At 41.5% G+C, this 27,848-nt stretch overlaps 2 protein-coding genes across 3 annotated transcripts; one reads left to right on the top strand and one right to left on the bottom strand.

Annotated features, from left to right (window-relative positions):
- Positions 1–237: 237 nt before the first annotated feature.
- Positions 238–5,261, bottom strand: apobec2a (apolipoprotein B mRNA editing enzyme, catalytic polypeptide-like 2a). The gene is made up of 3 exons (XM_048255597.1): positions 4,796–5,261; positions 1,496–2,023; positions 238–396 (listed from the first exon to the last, which is right to left on the bottom strand). Exons 1-2 carry the CDS (start codon positions 5,062–5,064, stop codon positions 1,498–1,500), a joined length of 795 nt encoding a protein of 264 aa, XP_048111554.1. The 5' UTR covers positions 5,065–5,261; the 3' UTR covers positions 238–396; positions 1,496–1,497.
- A 4,333-nt stretch (positions 5,262–9,594) lies between these two features.
- Positions 9,595–14,489, top strand: elf3 (E74-like factor 3 (ets domain transcription factor, epithelial-specific)). 2 transcript variants are annotated; one of them, XM_048255596.1, is made up of 9 exons: positions 9,595–9,801; positions 10,095–10,267; positions 11,010–11,237; positions 11,477–11,614; positions 11,737–11,859; positions 11,966–12,049; positions 12,193–12,300; positions 12,610–12,805; positions 13,181–14,489. In XM_048255596.1, the coding sequence occupies exons 2-9, from the start codon at positions 10,102–10,104 to the stop codon at positions 13,290–13,292; spliced, it is 1,155 nt and encodes a 384-aa protein (XP_048111553.1). In that variant the 5' UTR covers positions 9,595–9,801; positions 10,095–10,101; the 3' UTR covers positions 13,293–14,489. The 2 variants fall into 2 exon arrangements, with proteins under 2 accessions (XP_048111553.1, XP_048111552.1); XM_048255595.1 differs by having other exon boundaries at positions 11,734–11,859.
- Positions 14,490–27,848: the final 13,359 nt, after the last annotated feature.

Below are 27,848 nucleotides of genomic sequence, written 5' to 3'. Positions count from 1 at the left end.
CTTGCGCTCTTATTCTCATTCTCTCTCCTGCGCAAATGTCCTGCATGCCTACTGCGTGTACTTCTACTGCATAAAGTTTCGCAAATAAATTAGTTTGATTTACAGAAATGGCCTACTGTCACACTGCATGCAGGCTATAACCAAAAGCACACCTTTTGTAAATAAGCGGGTCGGATCGCGAGTCGGGTATAATTTTGTCCTAATTAATATTCGCGGTCCGAGTTGCGGTCGGGTTGATTAAAATATCGGGAGACCGCGGGCCGCTTGTGACCAAACCCGCGCAACACTGACACACACACACACACACACACTAAGATGTGCATTACAGCTCTGCAGTTGTTGTAAGGGAATTGACAGGTGTTTTCTCATGATCCTTTCCAACTGATCTCCAGGGTCCTGACAAAGAACAAGAGAGAAATTGATGAAATGCAAAGCAAATACATTATAAACAAATGTCAAGTCCAAATGTCCTTAAGAGTATCAACTAATACAAAATACAAAATTAATATATATTTTATCTTGTGTTAGTATTTGACACTACAGTGGAGGTTTAAACAACCATTGGATGTGCCGAGCCATCATGCATATTAGGTATTCTGACACACTAAAACAGGACCAATGTTGGTGCTGTCAGGCAAATAGACACCACTTACACTTCCCCCAGCCCTTTTTAGGCCTTTTCCTTAAAAAGCTCCTCTGTTACTGGGCAGTTGATTACTTGAAATTCACCACAGCAACAACAACAAAGGCCACAACAACAACAGTTACCCCTTATTCACTCCAGCATTCGTAACCAATGCAATGTAACCACTTCCAAAAGGAAGGCAGTAAGAGTTTAGAGTATAAATAGCATAGAGTTATAACCTCCACTATCTGGTGTATGGAAACTTCATGGCTTGAAACTTCAGTTGATGTTTTTTGCCAAAGAAGTGAGTTTGTGTAATATAATCCTGTTGCACCGCAAAGCAATCCTGACTTGTTTATACTGTATCTATACTTGAAGGCAACACACCTCTGCCAGTTCTCACTGCCCCAGACACTGCATATGGGGCATACTAGGACACACTACAACTGGGTTACCACACGTTGCCTTAAAAAAACAGATGGCTCATGAACTGCCTGACCACAGTTTGACACTGCAGCATGTGTTATATTATATGTCAGCATTAGCTGTTACCCTTACAACTGGCTGACTCTCTCTGTTCTGGTGCCTAGTGTGGGCAGAAACACAGACAACAACATTTTCACATCACTGTAGATCTGAAAATATACTGGTATATATATCACCGAATGTACCTGGTGATTCCCATAGACTGACTATGCCGCTGTGTTCTGTGTAAGCACCCCCTTAGAACACAGTGCCCCCTCTTGGCAGTGGTGATAGGGCAACGGTGGGTGTCTGTGGGTGAGGGGATGGTGGTGATGGTGGGAGGGCGGCAGAGCCAAGAGCGGATTGTGGCGCGTCACTCCCGGTCACACTCATTGTCACACTCACTGTCACTGCAGGATGTCGGCCAGCTTGTCCTGGTAGTACTCGTAGTTCTCCTGGCAGTCCTCCCACAGCGTGAAGGTGTCACAGTCGTTGTCCACGAACGTGTCCCAGCTGTACGTGAAGTCCAGCGGCTTCATGATGCGCAGCTTGCAGCCTGCCGCCGTCAGCGCCTTCAGCCCCGCCTGGATCTCTGGCTCCTCCCACATAAAGAGGCGGGCGGAGAAGATGGTGAGGCGAACCGTGGGCCGCGCCTTTAGGATCTCCACCAGCTTGACGGCGCAGGCCGCGCACGGGCTAGACGACATGTACCAGGTGACGGTGTACTTTGTCTTGGGGTTGTAGTAGGGTAGCACCTGCTTGAAGAAGGCCTCCTCCACGTGGTCAGAGGCGTGCTCGTCCTCCAGGTAGCCTCGCATGAGCAGCCCGTCATTGCCAGGGTCCATCAGGTAGCAGAGGAAGGTCTTGTTGCGGCCCGAGGAGTACTCCACATTCTTAAACTGGAACTTGAAGAAGAAAGGGTCCATCCGGTCGCTGGAGAAAGGAGGGAAGCGTGTGAACATGTAATGCAGTACTATATAAGATTGGGGTTGACAGGGGTTGTCTATTTAAAGGGATATTCCACCATTTGGCGAATCACACTCATTTTCCACCTCCCTTGAGTTAAACAATTTTTTCGAGTAAAACAAAATTACTTCCAGTAATTCGCAGCACCTGCAAATAGTCCCATAGGCTGTAACTTCCAGCATGAGAGTATAGTTCCATGTCAAATCAGACAAGTTTACAAAAAGAGACAAGTTTTAGGAAAATTACTGGAAGTCTTAGTCACTTTTAAGTGTAATGCTAGCAGGCGAGATGCTAATGGTCTAATCCTATTCAATGACCTATATGCTAGACTGGAGCTAAAAGTGGTATCGCCAGACTCACAGAACGGCTGGATGAACTGGAGAAAGGTAAAAAAGCAATTGTTTAACTCGAGGGGAGGTGGAAAATGAGTGGAATATCCCTTTGATGCTTGTATGGCTGTCTGAGTTAGCAAAGACTGTTTTATTTTGTGATTTATTCACTTGACAAAAACTTTAGTCTCAAATGATGAGTGATGGTTCTAACCAGACTGATCTAACAATCTACCCATGATCCATGTGAAGGTACAACTGTAATCAAAAGCTCTACAACAATTCAATGTAATCATACAGCCTTTGTTTTTTGTCTTTGACTAAGACTTATGTCTACCCACCCACATCCACCATGACTGTGCAGTCCCCAGGTTACTAGGTCAGTAACATATGTTAAAGCATTGCAGTCCGTCTGACTTTGGCCTAAGTGTTGTACATACCACTGTGACCTGATAGCACAAGAGCCTTTAACCCGTGGCTTGCTCTCTAAATAACTCTGGACTCTGAACTCAAAAAGCAGTTAAAATGTTTAACACAGCACATATACATTGTTCTGCGTCTGAACAGATGACATTTATTATTATTATTATTGAAGTATACAGCCTATATGTTTCATTGTTGACATTTTATTCAATAACCTTCGCCAAATGTCCTACATCAGGAAAGGGGAACTAGGTTAACAGGTGCAGCTCCTCACTCGTCACATTTAGCGTGACACGAACATGACGCCCAACCCATCCTCCGGAACTGCAGCAACTCCCTTCGTGCCCCATATTGCCCCTCCATCCCCAAGCCTCCAAGCAGCTTTAGTGCCCTTTTGGGCCACATCCAGTGCTGCCGTTAGGGCTTTTAGATATGGAACTGCTTCACATGCCGAGCAGATAGAGTAGCTCGCCAAGGCAAGCCGGTGCTAATTTAGGCCCTCTGCCCTGTGGGAGTTGAGTCCCATTTAACTCTGCACCAACCTGCTATAATCACTGCCGGCTTCATAACCCCGAATCCCTGGCCGCTGACGCAGGGCCGTTTGGGGCTACTATAGTGTCTGTCCCTATTAACACCACAGCTGTGTACCTTTAGGTATGCTGGATCCTCAGCCAGCTCCTCGTTATCATAATACCTTTGACCCACTGTAATATAGAGACAAAAGCTCCTGTTGACAAGTCAAGAGGATGCCCGGAATAATGCATCTCTGAATACAGATTGATCCATGCAATCCCATTACTGCGTTACAGAAACGTTGTCCTGCTGGGGCGGATGTACATTCCATTGTGGAATAGAAGATATAGAACTTTGTTATTTTCTTTGGTCCAACCAAGTGCTTGAGAGGGTTCAACCCATAGCAGACCTGTCAAGGTCAGACAGACAGTCAGCAGACCTGTCAAAAATACTATATCTATAAATACTATATCTATCTGTATGCCTGCAAATTGTCAGACAGGAAAACATTTTAAGGTGTCGAGAGGTTTAATGGACCTCCCTGAAGTTTCTACTGACGGTTGGTGTTGGTGACACAGGAGACTTCAGAAACCTATAGAACTTTTAATAAGTTCAAAGAGCTCCTTGATAAAAAAATTTCATCATTTGAGTTTTTGAATGAAAACATTTCCATTGTATGGATGGATACCGATGGATGCAACAGTTTGCTGCTGTGTGAGCTTGTAACTAATGGCACTGTGCCTCTCTCTGGTGCACCATCTTGTCTCCAGTGTCTCAGGAGTTCCCCTGTTTTTTTCAGTGTTGGCACAGGATTAGCATGAAATAGCTCTTGCCAGGACACAAAAATAAGTGAGACATTACTCTCCAGTATGTATTTTTAGCATACAATTTGAAAGTCATATTATATGTTTTGGGTGAATTTAGTTAAAATGTGAATTGTGGTCTCTGATCATTTAAGTCAGATCAGATCGTAGTTTGGGAGTAGAGCTATGAGGGGTTCTTGTGTGTTGCTTGTATCTAACCCTAACAGATTTGACTTGACTTTCAACCACATGCATCAAACAAGTATAATAAAACACTTCATAACTTATACATTTAAAAAGATGGATAGCAGCTTTATAATTGCTTTAATGACCATTATATATCCAACAAAATAACCCATTATTGAATCAGCTACAGCACCATTGTCATTTTTATCTGACAAATCTCTAAGTGATAAATTGAACTGAAAAGTAACTGATAAATCACACAAAAGGCCTATGATAATGTATACCACAGGGCACAGAGCTTCCCAAACTAACTGTAGTTGCCTGCGAGAGATCTTAAAAATGCCAATAATAGGAAAATAATTGATTATGTATGTTTAGACAGCCGGTGCATTTACAGCACCTCCAATATACTCAACAAAAATATACAATCTCAACACAAACATAGGGCTTTGTATTTTACTGTAGGAGCGTTGTGTGTCACTCACCCCGACGTTATTTCGAAGGGTGGCAGCTCAATGGGCTCCACTTTGGCTTCTCCATTCTCCGCGGCTTCCCCGTCAGCTACTACCCCGTTGGTCCCGTTGACGGCGGCCTCCCCATTCGCCACCACCTCCGCGGGCTTCTTCTCCTTGGCCTTGTCCTCCTTGGCCTTGTCCTCCTTGGCCTTCTCCTTTACCGCCACCTGCGCCTCCTTCTTCTTGTCCACCAACCTCTCCTTCCTCCTGACCACGGGCGCACTCTTCTTGTCTGCCATGACTAGCTTACGGCTGACGGGTGGACGGGGAATTTATATGTGTATGTGTTTGTGTGTGTGTGTGTGTGTGTGTGTGTGTGTGTGTGTGTGTGTGTGTGTGTGTGTTAGCATGGGTATGCACGTGTGTGTGTGTGCATCTGTGAGATTGAGAAGGTTGGACTGAAGGAGCACTGCAGGAGAGGTTAAAGTGTGTGTGTGTGTGTGTGTGTGTGTGTGTGTGTCAGGAGGGTGTCAGTGGGCAGAAAGACAGCTGTTGCTTTGCACTATTAAAAGACCTCAGGGCTGAGGCAGGAGAGCTGTGAGATAGCTGATCCTCTGGACTGACCCCCTTGGAGTGGTTTGAGGGCCTATTCTGGCAGACCCACTTTTATCTTATTAGATTAAGCTCTAATGAAGCATCCATGATGTCTGGGCTCTGTAATGGACCTCAGTAAGTCCAATAATGATTTAAACAGAAGATGTATGTCTGGACAACATGATCCTCATGATCCAAATGTTTTTTCCTGTGTTTTTCTCTAAAATCAACAACAACAAAAAGTAATCAGTGGATCTTCTCCGATCAGGGTTCACACAGGTCATGGATTTCTGGAATATCATGGAATTTTGGAAAGTCTATTCCAGACATGGGAAGTCAGGGAATTCTATCATTTGGGGGGCAAAGTCATGGAATATCAGGGACTTTTTGTTGTAGCAGTTTAAACTGCTTGCTTGAGTAGCCCAACTTTGTTTGTTAAATGCCCATTTATTCATCTCCCGCTCTAAAGTAGTAAAAGATTCTTGAACACTATGCGGCTGCTCTAAAATCATTAGTCGGTATATTGTGCCATTTATCATATAGTAAGTCATGGAAATTCAGTTTTTATATTTGTCAGGAAAAGTCAGGGAAAAGTATGTTTTGACTCTTATGCTAAATATTTTATTACTTTACATTTTAGTACCCTTTGATTGATGGGTTAAATCTTAGATGCCTTGTTGGAATATGTACAGGGCTAGAGAGTGCCTCAAACTCTCCACATTCTCAATACATACCCAACCCTGTGACTTTGTGTACAGATGTATGCTGTGTTGAAGTCTTGCCCTACACAATTTGATTCTGTAGTGGCACAAGCAAGAACATCTACCATGCTCCTCCACATTGCATCTGTGGAACACTAAATCAATGATCTGACTACATAACTATCTGCACCTGTCTAACCATTCTTTTAAGTTTTTTTTTTGATGGGGTGTTTTTGTAAATAACCACAAAGTAGGGAAATAAAGCTAGATAATGGACACGCAGAGGTGCATGTGTTTTGGATAAGACTTGTCATATCAGACTTGTAACAACAACTCTTCTCCACATAGAGGCAGCATACGTTTAAGTTTGTGAGGAAAAACAATTAAACCGTGGGACTGGTGAAGATCATTGGATTGTGTGTGTGTGTGTGTGTGTGTGTGTGTGTGTGTGTGTGTGTGTGTCTTTTCCGAATTTAAAGACTTTCAAACGTAGATGCACAACAGAATACAACACAGATACTGTGACATTTCATGCTGCATGAATTAAGCCACCTATCCTGTTGCTCATGTACATCTTTTTCTGGATCACCAAACTCACAGTTGTGTGTTTTAGGTATCTTAGGCCTGGAAATGCTTTATACGTGAATCCTGAATATTATCCTGAATTCTCATTTTCAGAATTAATTTTGATGAGTGACCTTAGTCGTAAGGCATCAGCTTGGTTTGTTTTGGTTTGGTAGAAAAATCTGTTGTCCAATGATGAAACTGATGAGCTGTTTAGTCAGACATTTGAAAACAGTCCTTCAGTGAAAATGCTATTGTTTCAGTAACAATGTGCACTGTTGCAACGACTTGAATAGGTGACACAGAGGAGTTGAAAAATGTTGTTTTGACAGGGTAATTTTCTACCTCCACAAGAGAAACCCTTTGTGTTACAGGGCTATTTTTTTTCTTTTTTGGGGGGGGGGATATATTCAGCTTGGGAAGAGGTCATTCTCTGTTTTTAAATTCTCTTACTTCTCTCTCTCTGCCTTGCCCACACACACCCACCCCTGTGACAGCAAGGGGGAATTCCTTCGCTACAGATTTACTCCCGAGCCCTCATAAATGTGTAACAGGCTCGCCTGAGCCCACATTCGGGTCAATTACCCATGAAGGGTGCCTGTCGTCTGCCACTTGGCCTTGTTTTCATTAGCTGAGCATTTCCAACCTCCAGCCTTGCTCTCTGCCATTCCTCGCTGTTATTCATTAATTGAGATTAAACACAATATTTTCTTAATGATTTGTGAAAAGCATGAAATCAGCAAGGAAGTTCAGGGATGGGTCTCTTTAGGCCTGTTGGGCCCTGTGGCTACATGTTTAGCCCTTTTCTTTAACATAATTAAAAACTTTCCATTTTAAATTATCAAAAGGTTTAGGAAGGATATCAGTAAACTAGGAGTCCGTAAACTAAGCATCTGTGGACTAATGATTTTAATGACATGGCTAGTTTGGCCATGACAATGTCAATTGTGCAGTTGTTTTCAAAGACGGATTCTGAATCAGTCAACAGTTGTTTAAAAAAACATAACGTTGTCAGTCAATGGCTTTTGGCTATCCAGCACAAGACAAGTTGAGTAACAGCTGTTGATTATGTCTTTAATTGTCGCGTCAGTATTGTTTAGACTATATAACAGTGAGTGGCAGCAAGCCAATGCCAGACAGTGTATTTAGCAGGAATAAGCCAGGTCCTTAGGGTAGGAGAGGGTAGGAGAGAGTGAGAGAGAAAGCGTGTGTCAGGAACCTGTATGACAGCATTCCAAGTTTAATTTACCTTTCCATGACTGACTGAAAACGGTAGGATTACCACGCAATGCAAGAGGGCGGCCAGCCAGTAGAATTGTGAAATGTGGGGAAATTAGAGAACAGGTTTCGGTGTTGTCACACACTTGGTCATTGTCTGACCTGACAGTTCACCGCTGAGCCTGTGTGTGTGTGTGTGTGTGTGTGTGTGTGTGTGTGTGTGTGTGTGTGTGTGTGTGTGTGTGCATGTGTGTGTGTGTGTGTGTGTGTGTGTGTGTGTGTGTGTGTGTGTGTGTGTGTGTGTGAAAGAGGGATGGCTCTGGGATTACTCTGTCTCAGTTAACAAAAATGTATGGATTAGTATGGATTATTCATCCAGCCCAGTTCAGAGTTTTTAAATAAGGTCAAACTGGTAATTCAGTATATAAACAATTCATTATTAAGTAAGTAAGTAATTGGCCATAACTTTCATAAATAGCCCCTCTTATGTGGATAAGCATAAATGCATGTACATCATTGTACATCATCACCGGTCAATGGGGTCATAGAAATAATGAATTTGTAATTAAAACAACCACAAGAGGCCAGTAGTGAGCCAAATTGACTTTGACTGTGAGTGATTGCTAAAACAAAACTCAACAAAACAAAACAACAATTTCCCATGTTTATGACACCAGTATGTTACTACGGTATTAGTCATATCATTATCTATAGATTATTCTCCCATTCTTTGAATAATAAATGCATGCATGAATGAAGTCTTTATTCTTCTTGACTTGCAAAGATTGAGAATGGATAGTGGAAAGGACTCACATGAAACACATGGCAAAGTCGAAGTATATGCAGTCCTGTATAGCCAAAAATATTGCACTGATATTAATTTTACAGTGGCTGCCGTGCGTCACCCAGGTGGGTGCTACACATTGGGGGTGGTTAGTGAGGTTCCTCCTTCACTGTAAAGTGCTTTGGGTGCCTTCAAAATCACAATATAAAAAATGCAATGTGTTAAATGTGTAAAAATGAAAAACATCCAGTGAGCTTCCTGTGAATGCCAAAAACCAAGCAACCTAAATATGAACACATGGAAGACTGAGCAGTGAAAATCTGGATGAAAGCCTCAGGGCTTGCCAGCTTCACTGAGTGTGTGACAGGCATTGATAGGAGCCGACGCTGATTGCATAAGGGGAGCGACGCTGTGGCCGGAGTGGTGAGAGGCCACCAAGTGAAACCTGCGATAAACTCACAAAACTCAAGCTAAGCTGGAGGCCTTGGGTCAACAGTAAATATTGGCACAAATGAGCTTATTTGTGTGGAACCAACAGAACGTGTTTGTGTGTATACGTGCCTCTGTGTGTGTGTGTGTGTGTATATATATATATATATATATATATATATATATATTTTAAGATGAGCCTGAAACATAAGAAAATGTGGAAAACTTGGAAGGGTCTGAATACTTTCCGGTTGCACTGTACATATATATGTATATATATACGACCCAACACTAGGAGCCCTCTCGTTTCATCATGGAAAAACTGCAGGATGGAGGTGTGAAGGCGCGGGCTTGTTTTGTTTGACTGTATTCTCAGGAAAGCAAGTAGGGGAGGGATGTGTGTGTGTGATAGGGAGGAGGGGAGGGTTGTGTGTGTGTGTGTGTGTGTGTGTGTTTGTGTATGACTCTGGAGTGTGTGGAAATCCCCCTCCCTGTGCTCACCTGGGCCCGCCTTGCAGATATAAATGTCTCAACAGGTAAAAGCGGCAACAGGTGTACTAGACACACACAGAGGTAAACTGTTTGAGAAAGAGAAAGAGTCAGTGGAGAGAAGAGAGCCACTCCGGGGCTATACATTTATGCGGACATAAGAACACTCCTCCTACAATTGTGGATTACAATTCAGTGGCACATTGCCTGATCCTGTTGAAGAACCTGGACTTTATTTTCTCCTGATTCTAAACCAGGTGAGTCCTCTTAGAAAGGGACCAATTTTAGCTAGCATCACTTCACTGGCAAGTCTTCCTTTCATAGTATAATGTAGAATCACACTAGATAATACTTGATCTTCATCACATGCCGAATGTGTATAATATAATGGACTGAATAACTATGTAACCACTGCTTTACAAATAAGGTAGAATGCAGCCAGAAATGAAATGTGCAAAACTAGAATATATGAGATTTGCATAGCTCAAAGCCATTTGGAAATGGTGCTGTTTTTCCCTATAAATAACTTTTTACATGGGAACCTCTTCAGCCTCACCATGGCAACCTCCAGTGAGCTCAGTCGGATCCTGAACAACGCAAACGGCGCGGTGTACCCCACTGAGCTGCTTCCCCTGCCACCCATGCTGCACACAGTGACCTTCCCTGCCTCTGGCATCAACAAGACAGCCCAGCTCACGGACCTGTCATGTGGACACATGCTGGGTAAGGGCAATTAACCTCGTCAAGCTCCACAGCACCAAGCCTGCACTTGATCTTAGCACTTAGGACCAGCCTGTTGGGTTGCGTCCATAAAGAGCAGAAGAAAAAAAAAACTGTTCAACTGTTCAGTTTGACAAGTTTGTTCGACATGGTTTGTCATTGTTTGTTGAGTCCTCAGAAGTTTCGATTGGTGCACTTAAGGGATGAAAAGACAAATGAGCAAACAAGAGAGAGAGAAAAAAAATCATGATGGTCTGAACTTTGCAATGACCTCATTTCTTGAATCATTAACTCTCAGAAAATGTTTAACTGGGCCCGGTGGCGTCCGAGATGAATGTGTCCCTTTCATCCTGTGAGCGACCCAAACTTTATTTAACTTCTCCCTGGTGATAAAGCTGCGGTGTGACTCGCTGCAGTGGCGTCACCTGGGCAGGCAGCCAAACAGGCACAGATAAGCCTGAGGCAGACTCCTGCTTTATGCTACCCTGGGCTTCCAAGCGTAGACGCTGATGGGTTAATGGGTGAACGCAAGGCCAGTCTGTGCTATTGCTGGGAGGATGGAGCTGCCATTTTATTTTTGTATGCATCGCTCCTTAGATTACAGTCTAACTGGAATGACAAGTGCCATGAAATAACACTTATATACACACACACACATACACGCATACTCAATAACCAATACATGAATGTGCACAAAAAATCAACCCTGACTTTAAGTTGCATTCAAACTGATTTGCCCTCACAGGTCCTTGGCAGCAGGTGAACCCTGTTTACTGGACCAAGAAGAACGTCCTGGACTGGATCGAGTACCACGTGGAAGACAGCAAGTACGACGCCAGCCTGCTCAACATGGACTACTGCTACATAGATGGTGTCAGTCTTTGCCAGCTGTCCCGTGAGGCGTTTCTCAACATGTATGGCGACCTGGGAGAGAGGCTGTACCAGAATCTGGAGCGCCTCAGGCTCAAGCATGGTAAGCCAGTTGTCACGAGTCTGGTACCATATCAATCTGAGCTGGTGTGTGCTGTTAGCGATAAATGGTAAAAACCAGCAATAGCCTTCTGTGGTTTTATTGGTGTAATTCTGTTGACTCCCATTGTGTCCCAATCACTGAGAATGGGAAACACGATAAGTGACAAATGTAAATGTTTAATGTTTGATGCTTTCTCTTTATTCACTGTAGTATCTCTGTGTGTTCTCTTTTCTCTACAGATATACCCTGTGACCTGTCAGATCCTTTAAACGAAACCTACACCCTTCTGACAGACTTCCTGGGCAACTTACCACAGATCCCCACCTTCCTGAACGATGATGGCTTTGGACTCCTGGACACTGTGGTCGTGGGTTGTGGTAAGTTCCCTCACCGAACTGCTGTTATCTCCTGTGATACTACTGACTTACTGAACAGTGACTCTACTGTCCTACTAAGCTGATACAGTTACTAACTGATCCTCATTAACTACCCTCAGCAGACATCAAGAAAGAGAGGGATTCCTGCAATTACTTCTCTGGATTCAGTGGTGACATGACTGCCCTGAGCGATGGTTATGAGTCTGGCTCTTCCATGTCTGACAGCCATCACAGTTCCCCCATGGGTAAGGGGGATTCCCATTATGTCACTGAACTGAAGGATAACATCTATATTTGCTTTACTGTTTGTGGTTTGCATATAATTAATGTCATGTGCTCTTCTCATCACAGGGAGCTTAATGAACCCCAGCTCTCCAGAATCCACTGGAAGTGAATCAGATCCAGAGTACATGGAGAAGCAATTCTCCATCAACAGTGAGTGCTTTGCCTCTGTTTTCCCCTCACTTTGATTCCCATTTGGATTATCACTAAAAAAAATAAAGATGTATAAACTTTGAAAGTGTACAAACAAGACTGTGTACTGATGGCGTTGTTGTTGTTGTTGTTTTTTGCTCTAGAGAGCTTTGTGAAACAGGAACGTGGTGTGCAGAAGAGAGGAAGAGGAAGACCCCCAAAGATCAACAGAGGCAGTGACCACTACCTGGAGACCAAAAAGAGCAAACATGGTGAGAACTCCTGAACTGTAATCATGCTAATGTTAATAGCATATTAGTGGTACATTTGGCTAGAGAGTATTAGACAATACTGTACATTCACATTTACATATTTATCAGACACATTTATCCACTTATTGATTGCATTATTAATCAGACATGCCGTTTTATTCGTATGCATAATTCATGACACACACACACACACACACACACACACACACACACACACACACACACACACACACACACACACACACACAGCTTAATCTTGATTGAGTGTTATTTTCAGAGAATAACACATACCTTCTTTTCATGATGCAGCGCCGCGAGGCACACATTTGTGGGAGTTTATCCGTGACATTCTCATCCACCCGGAGAAGAACCAGGGCCTGATGAAGTGGGAGGACCGGCGCGACGGCGTCTTCAAGTTCCTCAAGTCCGAGGCCGTGGCCCAGCTATGGGGCCAGAAGAAGAAGAACAGCAGCATGACCTACGAGAAGCTCAGCCGTGCCATGAGGTGAGAGGAGAACCTGTAGAACACAGAGGGAACCCGTAGAACAGAGAGGGAACTTGTGCTACTGCGGAGGACTAGCAAAGGAGCAGTAGAGAATGAGATTGAGCCTTAAACACTACAATCCAGACAATATGATCTATCTAAATTTACTCATACTGTACATTGAGTTATATTTAAGACAAAGGTAAAGAGTAGAACCCAAATCCAACGATGCAATAGCAATCAAACTAAATCAGACAAACAAAAAAAGAAGTGTCATGATTATTTAATGCTTCAGGGGCACAGAGAGAAGTAACTGCCACGCTAAAAAAAAACTCATTTGTATTGAAAACAACAATAACAACAAACTGACATGCAACGTCTGCTCCTCCCCCTCAGGTACTACTACAAGAGAGAGATCCTGGAACGTGTGGATGGGCGCCGGCTCGTCTACAAGTTTGGGAAGAACGCCAGCGGCTGGAAGCTGGAGGAAGTGAGCCTGGGAATGTGAAGTGTCAACAGGCGGGGTGGAGTGGATGAGAGGGGGAGAGGGTCAGGTAGCAGGGGGGATGATGACTGTCTGACACTTTTGGGAAAAGAGGTGTCCTCTGACACCCCTCTCTGCAAAGGGGACAAAAGACTGAAACTCCAAAAAAAGTCCACCCAAATCCATCTCCTCCCACCTCCAGGATACAAAAGACACAAAATTCTCACGTCCAAGAATGTGGGAAGTGGTGTTGCAGACAATGTAAGCCAATGTTTTTTTGGCTCAAGTAGGTTTTATGAACCAATAATGTTGTGTGAGTGTGTGTGTGTATGAGTACTGTACATATACTCTTTTCCCATGTTCATGTTCCCTAAGGTGGATGGAAGCATGGTTAGTTGTCCGATTATTTGTCAGGTATTGCTATTGACAGTCCTTGCATGTCTAGGTGCTCCTCTCGACTCTGCCACTTTGTGTTTAATCTGAGGGATTTCAGGAATGGATTTTAGTCATCCATCTCTAAAACCTCAGTGCTGATAAGAGAGGCATTTGGACTTGGTTTGAAATACTTTACCTTTTTTTAAGTCCTGTTTGAAGCACTACCTGTATATATTTACCTGTATGACTTTATGGTGATGGTTTTTGAACAGGGACTACTGTTTCATGCACTATTGTTATAACGTGTAGAGAGTCCAGAGTTGCCATCTTTCATGCCTAATCTGGAGTAAGGCAGAGGACCAAAGCCTTAACATCACATTGCCTACTGAAATTGTTTTACCAAGTTCAGTTTTTAGACAGCTTTAGAATTCATGTGAATGATTAGGTCTAGGCAAAAGAGTTGGCAACTCAGGGAGCCTGGTTTGAGATAAACACTAGGATGAGTGAATAGCGGAGATGAAAGTACTGAGACAAGCAAGAGAGAAATGAAGAGATGAAACACTCAGGGTGAGAGAATAACTGTGAATAGTCATATGATGTATGACATCTCTGTTTTACTTTAAATATGCATATTTGTAAGCTCACCTTTATAAATCAACAACAAATTAAAACTTGGCTATAGATGATTACTGCTTTTTATATCAAAATCATTCAATAGCTTGTCTTGTATGAGAGTTAAATCTCAAATGTGTATCATTTACAGTTTCTGTATGATGTACTTACTTTAATGTATGGCATATTGTTTTTTGTACATGTCTTTGCTAAATAAAGTTAATGACAACAAGATTCTCAGTTAATGTTTTTACTTCATCTCCTGAATCCTGTGTGACAAATTAAAATATCAGTAATGAAGGAAACAAAACAAAACAAAAAATAACCACACAAAAAACTGACCAAAACAGCATGCATAGGTATAAAGTCCTCTTTACAATCTCTGTAGGTTTTATAATAAATAGCTTGAAGTTCAAACATATACTGTATATATACATTTCAAGTGAATGGACTCAGATCCCTTCGTGTTCATCATCCACACTGCCTTTTGGTTCCTTAACCTTAGAATAACTGTAATTTTCTTATTGATCTATTTATTCTCACTTATTCTTCATTGTTCTGTAATGATTGTATAAGTAAGTATGTATACTCTTTTGATCCTATGAGGGAAATGTATCCCAATCCGTGAATTAGTGAACACACACAGCACACAGTGAGGTGAAGCACACACTAATCCCGGCGCAGTAAGCTGCCTGCAACAACAGCAGTGCTCGGGGAGCAGTGAGGGGTTAGGTGCCTTGCTCAAGGGCACTTCAGCCGTGCCTACTGGTCGGGGTTCGAACCGGCAACCCTCCGGTTACAAGTCCAAAGCACTAACCAGTAGGCCACGGCTGCCCCCTGTACATAGTTTTCTACTGATGATTCAAATGAGAGTATCCCTAGGGATGACAAACAGTTGTGCTCATAAGTTTACAAACCCATGCTAAAGTTGATTAAAAAGAGGAATAAAAAAATTATCTTTTGGAAATTGATCTTAATGCCTTAATTTAAGGATTGTGAATAAAGTTCCCTTGGCCGAATTAAAATAGCCCCACATCATCACATACCCTTCACCATACCTAAAGTTTGGCCAGAGGTGGAAAAAGTACGAAAATATTGTACTCAAGTAAAAGTACCAATACCTTGATGAAATATTACTCAAGTACAAGTTAAAATACCGATCTGAAAATGTACTTAAGTAAAAGTAAAAAGTAGTTCATTTAAAATGTTCTTTAAAGGAACCGTATGTAGGATTTTGGCCAAAACTGGTACTACAATCACTTTCAAAATACTGTAGAGCGGTGTACACCGCAGATGTGGTAACTAGAGCAGAGCTGGCAACCCAGATGCCGAAACACTACTGACTTTGTGTTTACTAGATAGGTGGAAGGTGGCGGATCAGGCTAAAACACAAATATGTAAACATCAACATCAGTTGAGGGCTGCAACTTCACTTTTTTAAATGACGATATCCTGGCCGGACTACTGTTGTCAGTGATATAAGTATTTGAAATTAGCATGATTTCCTAATGTCTAGTGACAAATCAGGGCCATTTTATGATTAATTGAATTACATTTCTTACATACGGTTCCTTTAAGTAAAAGTTACTTAGTTACTTTTTTTTTTTTAGACTTTCTAATGAGGAGATACAGCACTCAAAAAATCCTCCATAGTAATGCATGGGGTTAGTCAGTTGTCTACAAAATATCACAACCCTTCCGCGGCAAAACGTTGACATGTGAATACATTGAGCCAATCATGTGGTGTGTTGTAAAATACATTGAGCCAATCATGTGGTGTGCTGTGAAGACATCGTGCCAATCATCTGTTGTGACCTCGCTGCTGGAGCAAGATTGGTGTCGTGAAGCCTTACGCACACGCATTTCTGCCGAAATAGATCCACTCTCCCCCCCCAGATGCAAACTGGGGGGGGAGAGTGGGAAGTATAGGGCCCCAATGGAGGAGAGGGCCCTTGAAAAGTGAAATACGGGGGGTACAACATTTTCACCAGGCATTAGTAATAACTCAGGTAATCCACACATAAAAAATCCAAACAACTCCATAAGTAGAGTCATGTGTAATGAAGTGGAATAACACAGGGAAAAAGTATTGAACAAGCTAAGAAAAAGCACTAAGGCAAGGAAAGGGAAGGAACGAGCTGGAATCTGTAAGTAGTTAGAGTAGTTATCCTTTCTATCTGTGCAAATTAATATAAGCTTGGTTAGTAGCCTACATATTGATGGGCTATAAAAAGGTTTTTCATTACCAAGGTGTCACACAAGAAACATTTCATGATGGATAAAAAGCAAAAAGCTCTCCCAAGACCTTTGCAACCTTATTGTTGCAAAACATATCAATGAAACTGGTTACAGATGCATTTCAAAACTTCAGAATCTTCAGTAAGCAGCATGGGAGCCATTATCTGCAAGTGGAAGAAACATCACTGCATCATCAACCCGCCCGCGCAATATTTCGGACCAGGGGAGTCAGAAGGATAGTCAATTCAAAGAGCCAAGGACCACTCGGAGAAAGCTCCAGAAAGACTTGAAGGCAGCCAATTCAATTAAATTCAATTAAACAGTTCTGGAAGTAACTAAAGATGAGGATTCACAAGAGGGACCCTGGAATCTGTTTAGAACAATGGACCAAAATCACACCTGATACTGTGACTAATACCTTTTGTCATACAGGAAATGTCTTGAAGCTGTCTAAAGGCTTTTCCACAAAGTATTGAAGAAATTTCAGTAGGCACGTTCAATACTTTTTTCCTGTGTCATTCCACTTTAATACACATAACTCTTATGGATTTTTGGATTTTTTATATGTGTGTTAATATAATGTGTGGTGAAAATTTCGAATAGACTCACTGGAAGTTTAAGCTAATTACTGAAAATATATATGACTATATGTCCACCATATATTTATTTTACCTGAATATTTTAACTTCCAAATTAAATGTCAAAATGAATGTCAGACGAAATTTAAAGTTTGACTAACTGGATTTTGTATACAAAACAGTGAAAACTGTCTAAGGTCACTCTCACTCTCCCTTGCTAAAGAGCTAAATGGTTTAGTCCGTCTGCACGATTCATCAGGTAGTCTATCTTTTGTTTATTTAGTTGAGCATCGCTAGTAGTGGACCGCTAATTGTTGTGCTGCTGGTGCAATGTCTTTCTCCAAGAAAGCCAAGTCAGGTTATTAAAAAGAGAGACGTCAAAATGAGGGGAAACAACTGCTAATAAACTTCTTTCCAAAGAAAGGTGAGCACAACCGTCAAAACACGAAATCCCATGGTGTTTGCTTGAATATCTCCGCTATCATTAGTGCTAAAACGAACTGAGACAACCCATTGAAATAGCGGAAAATACACGTTCATAGGTTAGGCTACACATGTAATCTGATGCATTTCGTGATCCAGCTCCATCTCCCATCACTTTCAGAAAGACTGCATGGCGCCAGCTTGATTCATGTCCTGTTGTAGGCTACATGCTGATCATTATCACTAGGCTAGTGGTTTAGGGCGTTATTTCTTTTCTCTCCCTTTCTGTTTTCGTTAGTCTTAACTTTTTTTTTTTACTCAAGTAATGGATGGGATTTTTGATGTAGCGAAGTACAATACTTCGCTCAAAATGTAATCAAGTAAAATGTAAAATACCGATTTTATAAACTACTTAAAAAATACAAAATACACAGAAAAACTACTCAATACAGTAACGTGAGTAAATGTATTTCCTTACTTTCCACCTCTGAGTTTGGCATGGGGTACTTTCCATAATATAATCTCTCAACGCAAATAAAACCAGCTATTAGGCTATAACTGAAATAAAACCATGCCAATTTCCAAAAGATGATTTTTTTATTCCTCTTTTTAGTCAACACAGTAGGTTAACTGAAGGCATGCCTCACACACCCTTGGGTTCTCAGTTCAACTTAATAGGGCACTACCGCCTTTGTCTCCCATGGACTCTAATGAAGAGTAATATCAAAACTTTTTGCTGCGCCGAAATAAAAATCATCCACATGTGTGCTCTAGTGATTACTCCCTCTCTATACATATAATGTCCAACGTAAGTGCTCCAACATTTTTTAAACATCATTTAGTGACACAGTGGTCTACAAATTACTTGAGTATTTCCACAGAACAACATCCCATCTCTAACAATCCCCATCTGGGTGACATGACAGTGATTTAATAGCTATGCTGTCTTCAAGAGTAACTGCTCATAAAGAACAATAGATGGCATCTGAAAAAAAATTACGTTACTGGAAATGATGAATTAGTATGTCTCTGTCACACAGTTTATCACAGGATCTTTGAAAAGGATCAGATGACTGTAAACCAGACTATGAGAAAATCACTTCAACTACCCCTCAACCATGGTCTGGATCATAATCTTAAACATACTCATTTTACTATGCTCGTGAATGTGCATTAAAGGATGCAATTGTCTTGGCACACACACATTGAAAACTGAGACATTCCTGTCAAAGATAACAAACGTCTCATCACACCCCCACCCTCTCACACACAAGCACCCCCTCCCCCACAGCCTAACATGTCACAGATGTCCTCCATGTCACCGCTCCCTTTATACAAACAGCATAAAAACCCTTAATGATCTCCTCAGAGGTTGCACAGTGTTTACCTCACGACAGACATATCAGTGTCACAATGGCCTGACATGTGTCTGGAAGGTGGTTGCAACATGTAAGTATAGCAAGGGCCTCCGCAGACTGTCCTCATCAGGCAGACATCAGACCAACAAGACCAGTGCAGTCTACTGCCTGATTCTTTATTTTTCTTTCCCAAGTTTGTTTATTAATTTCAAGACAATAATACAAAAGCAGTTAAAAATATATGCATAAAAACAAGTTTCCTTTTTTTCTTACATACACAAAATAAAATAAACAACAACAAATCAAATCAAATCAAACTAAAACACAACAACCCCCCCGCAGTCAGCAATGAGGATTAAATACAACAACACAGACACATATACATTATCCAAATTCAGCAAAAACTTTCAATAGGTAGTCACCCCAACAAAGCATAAAATACAACATACTTCTAGGTTTAGGCCAGTCTAGTCTTAGTCAGGAATATGTGAGAAACTAGTACTCTCAAAATAAAGAAAAAATGGGCCCCATACTTTCCAAATTTTTTGAGAAGTCTCCTTGTAGAATTTCAATGTCAATGTCAATGTCAATTTTATTTATAAAGCGCATTTACAGACGGCTTAGCCGCACCAAAGTGCTTCACAATAAAGTGCAATAAATAAAAACAGGAAGGCACGAAACAAAAAGGGCTACAGTTAAGATAAATTAATAAAGGAAGACACTAGCCAAAGGCAAGTGAAAAGAGGTGGGTCTTTAAAAGGGACTTAAAAACATTTAGCGACTGAGCTGAACGGATGTGGAGGAGGAGGCAGTTCCAGAGTCTAGGGGCTGCCACTGAAAAGGCTCTGCCCCCCCCTAATTTTCAGCCTGGCCCTGGGTTCTTCCAGCCGCAGTTGGTCTGCTGACCGTAGTGCTCTGGAAGGGGAATGGTGGTGGAGAAGATCAGACAAGTAGGTGGGGGCCAGACCATGGAGAGATTTGTACACAGTCAAGATGAGTTTGAATTCGATGCGGTAGCGGATGGGGAGCCAGTGGAGTGAAGCCAGAACTGGGGTGATATGTTCACGTTTTTTAGTGCAGGTGAGGAGTCGGGCGGCTGAGTTCTGAACCAACTGCAGGCGGCGGAGCTGGGATTGATCGATGCCAGTGTAGAGAGCATTACAGTAGTCCAGTTGTGATGTGATGGATGACTCTCTCAAGATCGCTCTGGGGCAGGTAGGCTTTGGTCTTAGCTAGGGTTCTGAGGTGGAAAAAGCTCTTCCTAACTGCACTGACCTGCTGTTCGAACTTGAATTTGCTGTCAAAAATCACGCCCAGATTTCTGACAGAGGGACTGATGTTAGCGGCAAGGGGGCCCAGGGCATTGGTGGAGAAGGCCGGAGAGGTTTTACCAAAGACAATTAACTCAGTCTTGCTCTCATTAAGGTTGAGGAAGTTTGCACCCATCCATGCCTTGATGTCAGCAAGACAGTCACGCCGTAGATGGAGTGCAGCCTGCCCATCAGCCTTAACCCATTCGCGCTGGATGCTGCATGACGCAACATTGACCCTCCCGCTGGATGCTGCGTAGCGCAACACTGACCCTCCCGCTGGATGCTGCGTAGCGCAGCATGCTTTTTATTTCATGTTTGTAGGTGCTACAGAGGCTTAGATATTACATTTTGGTAGACGTTGACAATTTTTAGTATGTTTTCAGAAAACCCTCAGGAAATAAGGTTATTTAGTCTAGAATGCCATAGGATTCTATAGGCGTTTTTAGCATTTTAGGAGTAAATGGGTTAAGGGGGATATACAGCTGGTCGTCCTCTGCAAAGCAGTGGAAGGAGATGTTATGTTTTGCCAGGATATCCCCTAGGGGTAAAAATGTACAGTAAAAAGAGGATGGGACCCAAAATAGAGCCTTGGGGGACCCTGCAGGTGAGGGGGGCAGGAGAGGAGATAGAGTCTCCTAGCTCGACAGAGAAGCTCCTATCGGCCAGGTAGGACCAGAAGAACTCCAGGGCTGAGTCTTTGATGCCCACATGATGCTCGAGCCGAACCAGCAGGATCCTGTGATCCACCATGTCGAAGGCTGCTGTTAGAACTAAGAGCACCAGGATCACAGGGCAACCTGAGTCAGCGGCTAGGAGCAGGTCATTGAGGACTCTCAGGAGCGCAGTTTCTGTGCTGTGGGCTGTTCTAAAGCCAGACTGGAACTTCTCATAAATGTAATTGTTGGATAGGAAGGATTGCAGCTGGACATAAACCGCTCGCTCAAGGACTTTGGATAGGAACGGTCGCTTGGAGATAGGCCTGAAGTTTGAGAGGATAGCGGGGTCAAGGTTGGGCTTTTTTAGTAATGGTTGTAATGAAAAAAAGTCTGATTTTATTCCAATTAACATCCGCCAACCAGCATGCATGACAATGTGGGGTTCTTAACTTCCATTTAGTTCAAATTAGTCTTCTTGCTAATAAAGTAACAAAGGCAACTAGAAAAGCATTTCCTGAAGGAAATACAGTGCATGAAAATGCAAAAAATATGATGTAAAATATCATACAGAGTAAAAACAAACTATTGATTGCTATATTGATTGCTAGATGAGGTTTAATATAGTTAGAATGACTGAGCAGTTAAATAGGTGGATAGTTTAAATGGTTAAATTATTTGCTAGGTAGATGAGGTTTAATATAGTTGAAATGACTGAACAGTTAAATAGGTGGATAGTTTAAATGGTTAAATTATTTGCTAGTTATGAGGTTTAATATAGTTGGAATGACTGAACAGTTAAATAGGTGGATAGTTTAAATGGTTAAATTATTTGCTAGGTAGATGAGGTTTAAAATAGTTGGAATGACTGAACAGTTGAAACAGTTGAACAGGATGTGTAGGCTAATCTTAAGAGAAGGAGACTGTATGCTTAAAGGACCAGTATGTAGGAAATAATGGAAAATAAACTGTAACCATTCCAAAAATGATCACCATATGTTGTCAGAGAGTAAGGAAACACAATGAATTGAAGTAATGGATTATTTGACAACATTACTCTAACCTGTAAAACCCCGTAAAACCAATGAAAAAAAAAAAAAGAGTTACGGGGCGGAATCTCTTGGAATTTTCGTTTATGTTTTGAACGATTAATTCTAGAATAGCATATAAATAATGGGCTAGCGCGTCCTCCTATTTGAGTTGCCAAATTAGCAAAGGCCAACTGTCAACAGCTGTCAGTTGTAGTCATGAACGCCTACGAGAGGCAGGCAAATTTCCAAAATTAAAACAAGAAACAAATTAAGTGGACATTGGAGGAGCTTCCTTAGATGGTGACGTCTTCGTGAAATGAAGAATATCAAGTCTGACGCAGAGCTGGCCATATTTCTCCACAACAGGTAGCCTATGCTAAACTTCATCTGCATCGCTAACTTCAGCTAAATATGTTGGTTAGAGAGGTATTTTTTGTTTTCACTGTTTCCGTAATGTGTAGCTGGGTCATGGTTGGAGAAACGTTAAAGCAGCTGCAGGTCAACTAACGTTAGCTAAGTCTTCATTACATCCGGCAACCCAGAAGAGGCTCGCGTCTGGTAGTCTTGAGAACGTTTACCAGTGTTTTGATTTTGGCCTACAGAACGTTTGGTAACAATCCTACAAATCGCACCTTTAAAGCCTGAGAAACTGACAGTTGATGCAGGTGGCCTGGCCTCCTGGCACAAGATTCTAATTGCTGTGATGTCATAAAGGCCTAATAGTTTTTAATTAATAGTTTAATCAATCAATCAATCAGTTTAACTGGCTCTTTGATGGGGCTTAGTTGAGCACCTAGAAGTTGATACAGGTGCAAATCAAGTTAATTAGCCCATTGTGATGTCATCAGCCCAATGTTAAGTCTATGGGGAAATTTTGAGTAGTTTTTAATTAATAGTTTAAAAAGTATAAAAATTACAAAGATAAAAAATACATTGCCCAGATGTCCTAATAACATAGTTTGAATGAAGTTTCTACGTTAAACGGTTGAAGCTGCATTAACTGCGTTAGAAGAAGAAGAAGAAGAACTAGAGAATGTAATTCCAGGGAATTACGAGTGGATGAAAATGAAGCTAGGACAGACATAGCATAGCTTAATAAAAGTTGATAGTTTAGAAGTAGACAGTTTAAAAGTTGAATGTAGATAGTTTAACAGTTGTTAATAGACAGATAGTTTAATAGACAGATAGTTTAATGAATGTTGAAAGTTTAAAAGTTAAATATAGATAGTTTAAAAGTTGTTGACAGACTGATAGTTTAATGCGTGTTGACAGACAAATAGTTTAAAGGCTCTATATAGGTAGATAGTTGACGATAACTGACAGTTGGAATGGCTCTAATGTTTGCAAGCAGTTATGCTAACAAAGCTAATTATTCTGACCAAGTTACTTAGCTAACTTAGCTAATCATTTTTAGCAGTTATGCTAAAATGCTAACTATGCTAACATGCTAACTATGTTAACCATGTTACTTAGCTAACTCAGCTAATCATTTGTAGCAGTTTTACAAAAAATGCTAACTATGCTAACCATGTGACTCAGCTAACTTAGCTAATCATTTTTAGCAGTTATGCTAAAATGTTAATTATGCTAACAATGCTAACGATGCTAACTAGCTAACTAGCTAGTGAGGACTTTTATTTTGAAATAGTTCAAGGCAGAGGATACAGTTCATGGGAATCATAGTTGACTGACAGTTACAACAGTTTACAGTAGTTGAACAGTTAAAAAGTTGGATAGTTTAAAGGGACTTTTATTTTTAAACAGTTGTGGGCACAGGAAGCAGTTGAAGAGGATCTGTAGTCTTAATACAGCCATATTGTATGCTTAAAGCCTGAGACAGATGCTGCAGGTGGCCTGAACACCTGGCATAGAATTCTAATTGCTCTATTGTGATGTCATAATCTAATGTTAAGTCAATGGGGAAATTTTAGTAGTTTTTAATTAATAGTTAATTAATTAATAGTATAAAAGTTACAGAGTTGACTAGGCTGAAGTCACCTAAGTAAGACCTACGCAACGCAGTTTGAACGAAGTTTCTATGTTAAACGGTTGAAGCCGCATTAAACGCACAAAAAGCGTTAGAAGAAGAATAATAAGAAGAAATCAGATAACAGTAGAGTGCACTCTAAAAAGCCTAGGAAGAACAGTACAATGCATTTTCATGCACTGTAATAACATCTCTATTAGATTGTAATAGGGAAGGTTCAAAGGAGGAGACACCAAACAATGCGGTGAGAGCATTCGGATTGATCCTACAGTATTTTCAACTGTTTCTGAAATAGTTTCAAAAATGTCCGTCCAGTAGTTACAGAGATGGGCAGAGCTATATGAATTATATTGGCTGGGGTTTCCTTCCAACGCAATACATCTTTGTAGATCTTAGCCAGCCTCTCTTTAGTGTAATACGTACAGTACAGTGCAGAATTTTGCACTGAATAAGGCTATGTACCGTCTGATTGTGAGGGAAAACAAACACTTTATTCTTTATCAGTGTCAGAGCAGCATGGAAAAAATGGAGAGAAAATGATCAAAGAAACATACAGGCCATGTGCTTTGTTTATACTTTGCATAATGAAATGAATAGATGTACTGTAAGATCCTCCTAAACATGGTGACGAGGTCACGAGGTGAGCTACTGTATGAACTGGCATGATGGCTTATCATTTGCGTGCCTCTTTACTGCTTGTTGGAATGTGGAATAATAAATACATGCTACAAAGTCACTCCTCCTATTACTGAGGATAGAGTCAAAAAGTGTTTTCCTGTTAACAGCAAAGTTGCGATGGAATGATGAGAAATCCACTCAATTATGCAGTGCAAAGGTCCCACAGGAACAGGGTTCAGTGACAGTGTGTGTAATGTATGGCTCAAAGGAAATCCCCTAAGCTAACCTGCTATGCATGCACGATAGACCTTAGGGCAAATCATGCATTAACAGCTCAACTGGTTAGAAGTGAATATGCCAGGTCAGACACTTAAGACACTTCTATGGTGTGTTGGTGAGCAAACTTTAGCGCCTTTAGCAGTAAAACACCATTATAATAGAGTTTCTATTGAATAAACACACATTTACAAAGAGAACTTTGAAAGCAATTGGCCCATCCTATTGTCAACAAGACACAACACTGCACAGGTGTAGACATATACACACACGCTCACTTGCTTTTTGTTAGTCACACCTGTTTAGCAGGTGTATTTGGCCTGCCGCCAGATTTTTGCTCCAGCACGTAATTTACAGGAAGACCATGTAACGTTGCCAGTAAACTAAGTATGAAGGAGGAGCTAAGTTTGTTATTGGATGATGACATTTTTCTCACTCAGGAGACGTTATTGTTTTACATGCATGTTAAGCATCAGCTCTATATCCAGGATATACGTAGATGTTCAAGAATGTTACACTTTCGCCCCAAGACCAATTACAGAGATAGGACCACCCTCTACTGAGGTCTATACAGATAAACTACTGTGTTTGAGGTGCAGAAGTAGAGATGCAGATAAAGTATGTCTAGCAATAAGATTTGTGTAAAGTACTTGTCTCTCAGCTACACATAAGGGTCATGTTTGTATCAGGTTTTTATATTACAATGACGTTAATCTACCGAACCAAGGAGTAACCTCAGGGGTCTCTTTGTCATCTGTCAGTCCAGTAAGTAAGATGTCAGTTCATTAAAGTAAAAATGTAATTCAACCGGAAGTATCACAACCAACAATAGACTACTGTAATTTAACACCCCCACCTTCCTCCACCGCTTCACCACCTACAGTCTTCTCATGTCCATAAGGCCTGGAGGCAGAGGTTTGACACACGTTTATCTTATCTTAAGTTCTGATAAAGCTTTCCAGTAAGCTATCAGTGACGTAGTGTTGTCAGCCCAACAGTTTATGATTTTTCCCTTAAAGGTGTCCACTCTCCTCTCTTCTTTTTCTTCTCCTCCTTGTATCAATCTCCTTAGCATTCTTGATTTCAGCCTCCTCCACAGATACTGTGTGTGACAAAGGTGGGGCCTGAACAAATGCTACTGGGAAGTCTTGGTCTCATGCTTTGCAAAACTTTCAGGTAGATTATTGAGGTTCAGCCCCATGAGGACCTGCTGCTCCTTTTTGCATGCTGTCTCAAAAGCTTAAAGGAGAATTCAGACCGTTTTTCACATAGATCTCTGTTTTTCTCGGTCACCAAGTAGGCTACTGTCGGTATGGGGAAATTAAACGATAGGGGCATCTTTAAAATCATGCCCCTAGAGTGTAGCACTCAGCTGCACAACTGACACAAGTGTCCTTTGTTGTGTGGTATGAACACTTAAGAATGAACTTTTATATTGTCAAATGCTGATTTAAAGATGTTCTTGGCGTTTATGTTGAGTCTGGGATCTAGATAAGTAAAATGCAAAAATATGTAGGCTACATCTATATTGAGGGAATGAGGGGGTAGCCTGAGAGAGTGACCAAGAGTGCCAAATGAAGTAGTGACTACAGTGAGTTTAGGAGTGAGTTAGGATCAAGAGTGCCAAATGAAGTGACTACAGTGAGTTTAGGAGTGAGTGAGGATCAAGGTCAAGGTCACTTTATTGTCCCCGAGGGGCAATTATTTGCACAGCCAGCAGACAGACATAAGGACAAGACACACAACAATACATAAAAACATAAAAACATACAATACCCACAGTATCTAAAACACAATAATAAATATAGTTAAAACAGTTCTGGCAGACTTCGGGAGTCGGGATAAAAGAGTTTCTGAGTCTATTGGACCTGCATCTGGGCATGGAGTACCTACAGCCTGAGGGGAGTAGCTTAAACTGGCAGGACAGGGGATGGCTAGGGTCAGCTGCAATAGATAGGGCCTTCTTTGCCACTTTGTTGGAGTAGTTAGATAGATACTTTATTGATCCCCAAGGGGAAATTCAAGAAACGCATCACACAGTTATCAAACCCTGGTGTCCCACATGCTAACCCATGTCTGTGACCACTGGACTATCTGTTTCCACTGTTTTCAGTTGTGTGAGAGAATGGGAAAGTTGATGCCTGCAATCTTGCTACATGTCCTGACAATACTCTCCAGTCGATTTTTGTTTTTGGACAGAGAACCAACAGATAAAACAGAAGGTTAAAACAGACTCAATAAAACAGGAATAAAACATTCTCATAAAAGTGGGGTAAATTTCTCAGTTTGCAACATCAGTGTGTGAATCAAAACATAGCTTGCTATCAATAATTGTGCCAAGGTACTTATACTCTTGTACTGTCTCAACTGGTTGGCCATCAATGATAGTGGGGGGAAGAGGGCACTGCTTCCTAAAATCCATAATTAGTTCCTTAGTCACACCATTAACTTTAACCCTTTGGTATCTGGAGGTTAAAAAGTCAACTAACCAGGCTATTAGCCCTGGGTTGATGTTGTGTGTCTTTAAAGGTATTTCTGCTAAAATGTGGGGTTGAAAATTCTTTGCCCCTTCCAGGTGGTTAAAAACTGTGTTGAGCAGGCTGCCTGTAGCATCCTCGACCCCCCTTCCTGCCCTGTTGGCAAATTGTAAGGGGTCGAGTTGTGGCTGTGTTGTTGCTAAAATCTCCTGTTTAATCATTTTTTCAAAAGCTTTCATAACGAGCGAAGTGAGGGCCACTGGTCTAAAATCATTAAGTGATTTAGGTCCTTTGGTCTTAGGCACAGGCACAATCACTGACTTTTTCCAGAGATAAGGGACCCGGTGTGATTGATGTGAGGAAGAGGGAGATGAGAGACATAGGAGAAGAAGAGGGCGAAACAGAGGCTGTTGGAGTGAGATGGGGATTTGAACTGAAAATGTGAGGAAATTAATGAGGGAGTGCGAGTGAGATAGCTAAATGGTGTTCTGAATAAGCAAGACAGTGAGTTCACCTCAAAGCAGCATTATTGATGTGTGTCTAATATACTAGTGAGCAAGCCACCTATAAGGCATGGCAAAACCTTGCAAATGCCACCCAAAGTCTTATTGGCACTAGAAGCTGCTAATATGCTAATATGT

Source organism: Alosa alosa, chromosome 10 (genome assembly GCF_017589495.1).
Source record: "Alosa alosa isolate M-15738 ecotype Scorff River chromosome 10, AALO_Geno_1.1, whole genome shotgun sequence".
NCBI lineage: Eukaryota > Metazoa > Chordata > Actinopteri > Clupeiformes > Clupeidae > Alosa > Alosa alosa.
The sequence above is the reverse complement of the archived record's forward strand: the minus strand, read 5'-3'. Positions and strand labels throughout refer to the sequence as shown.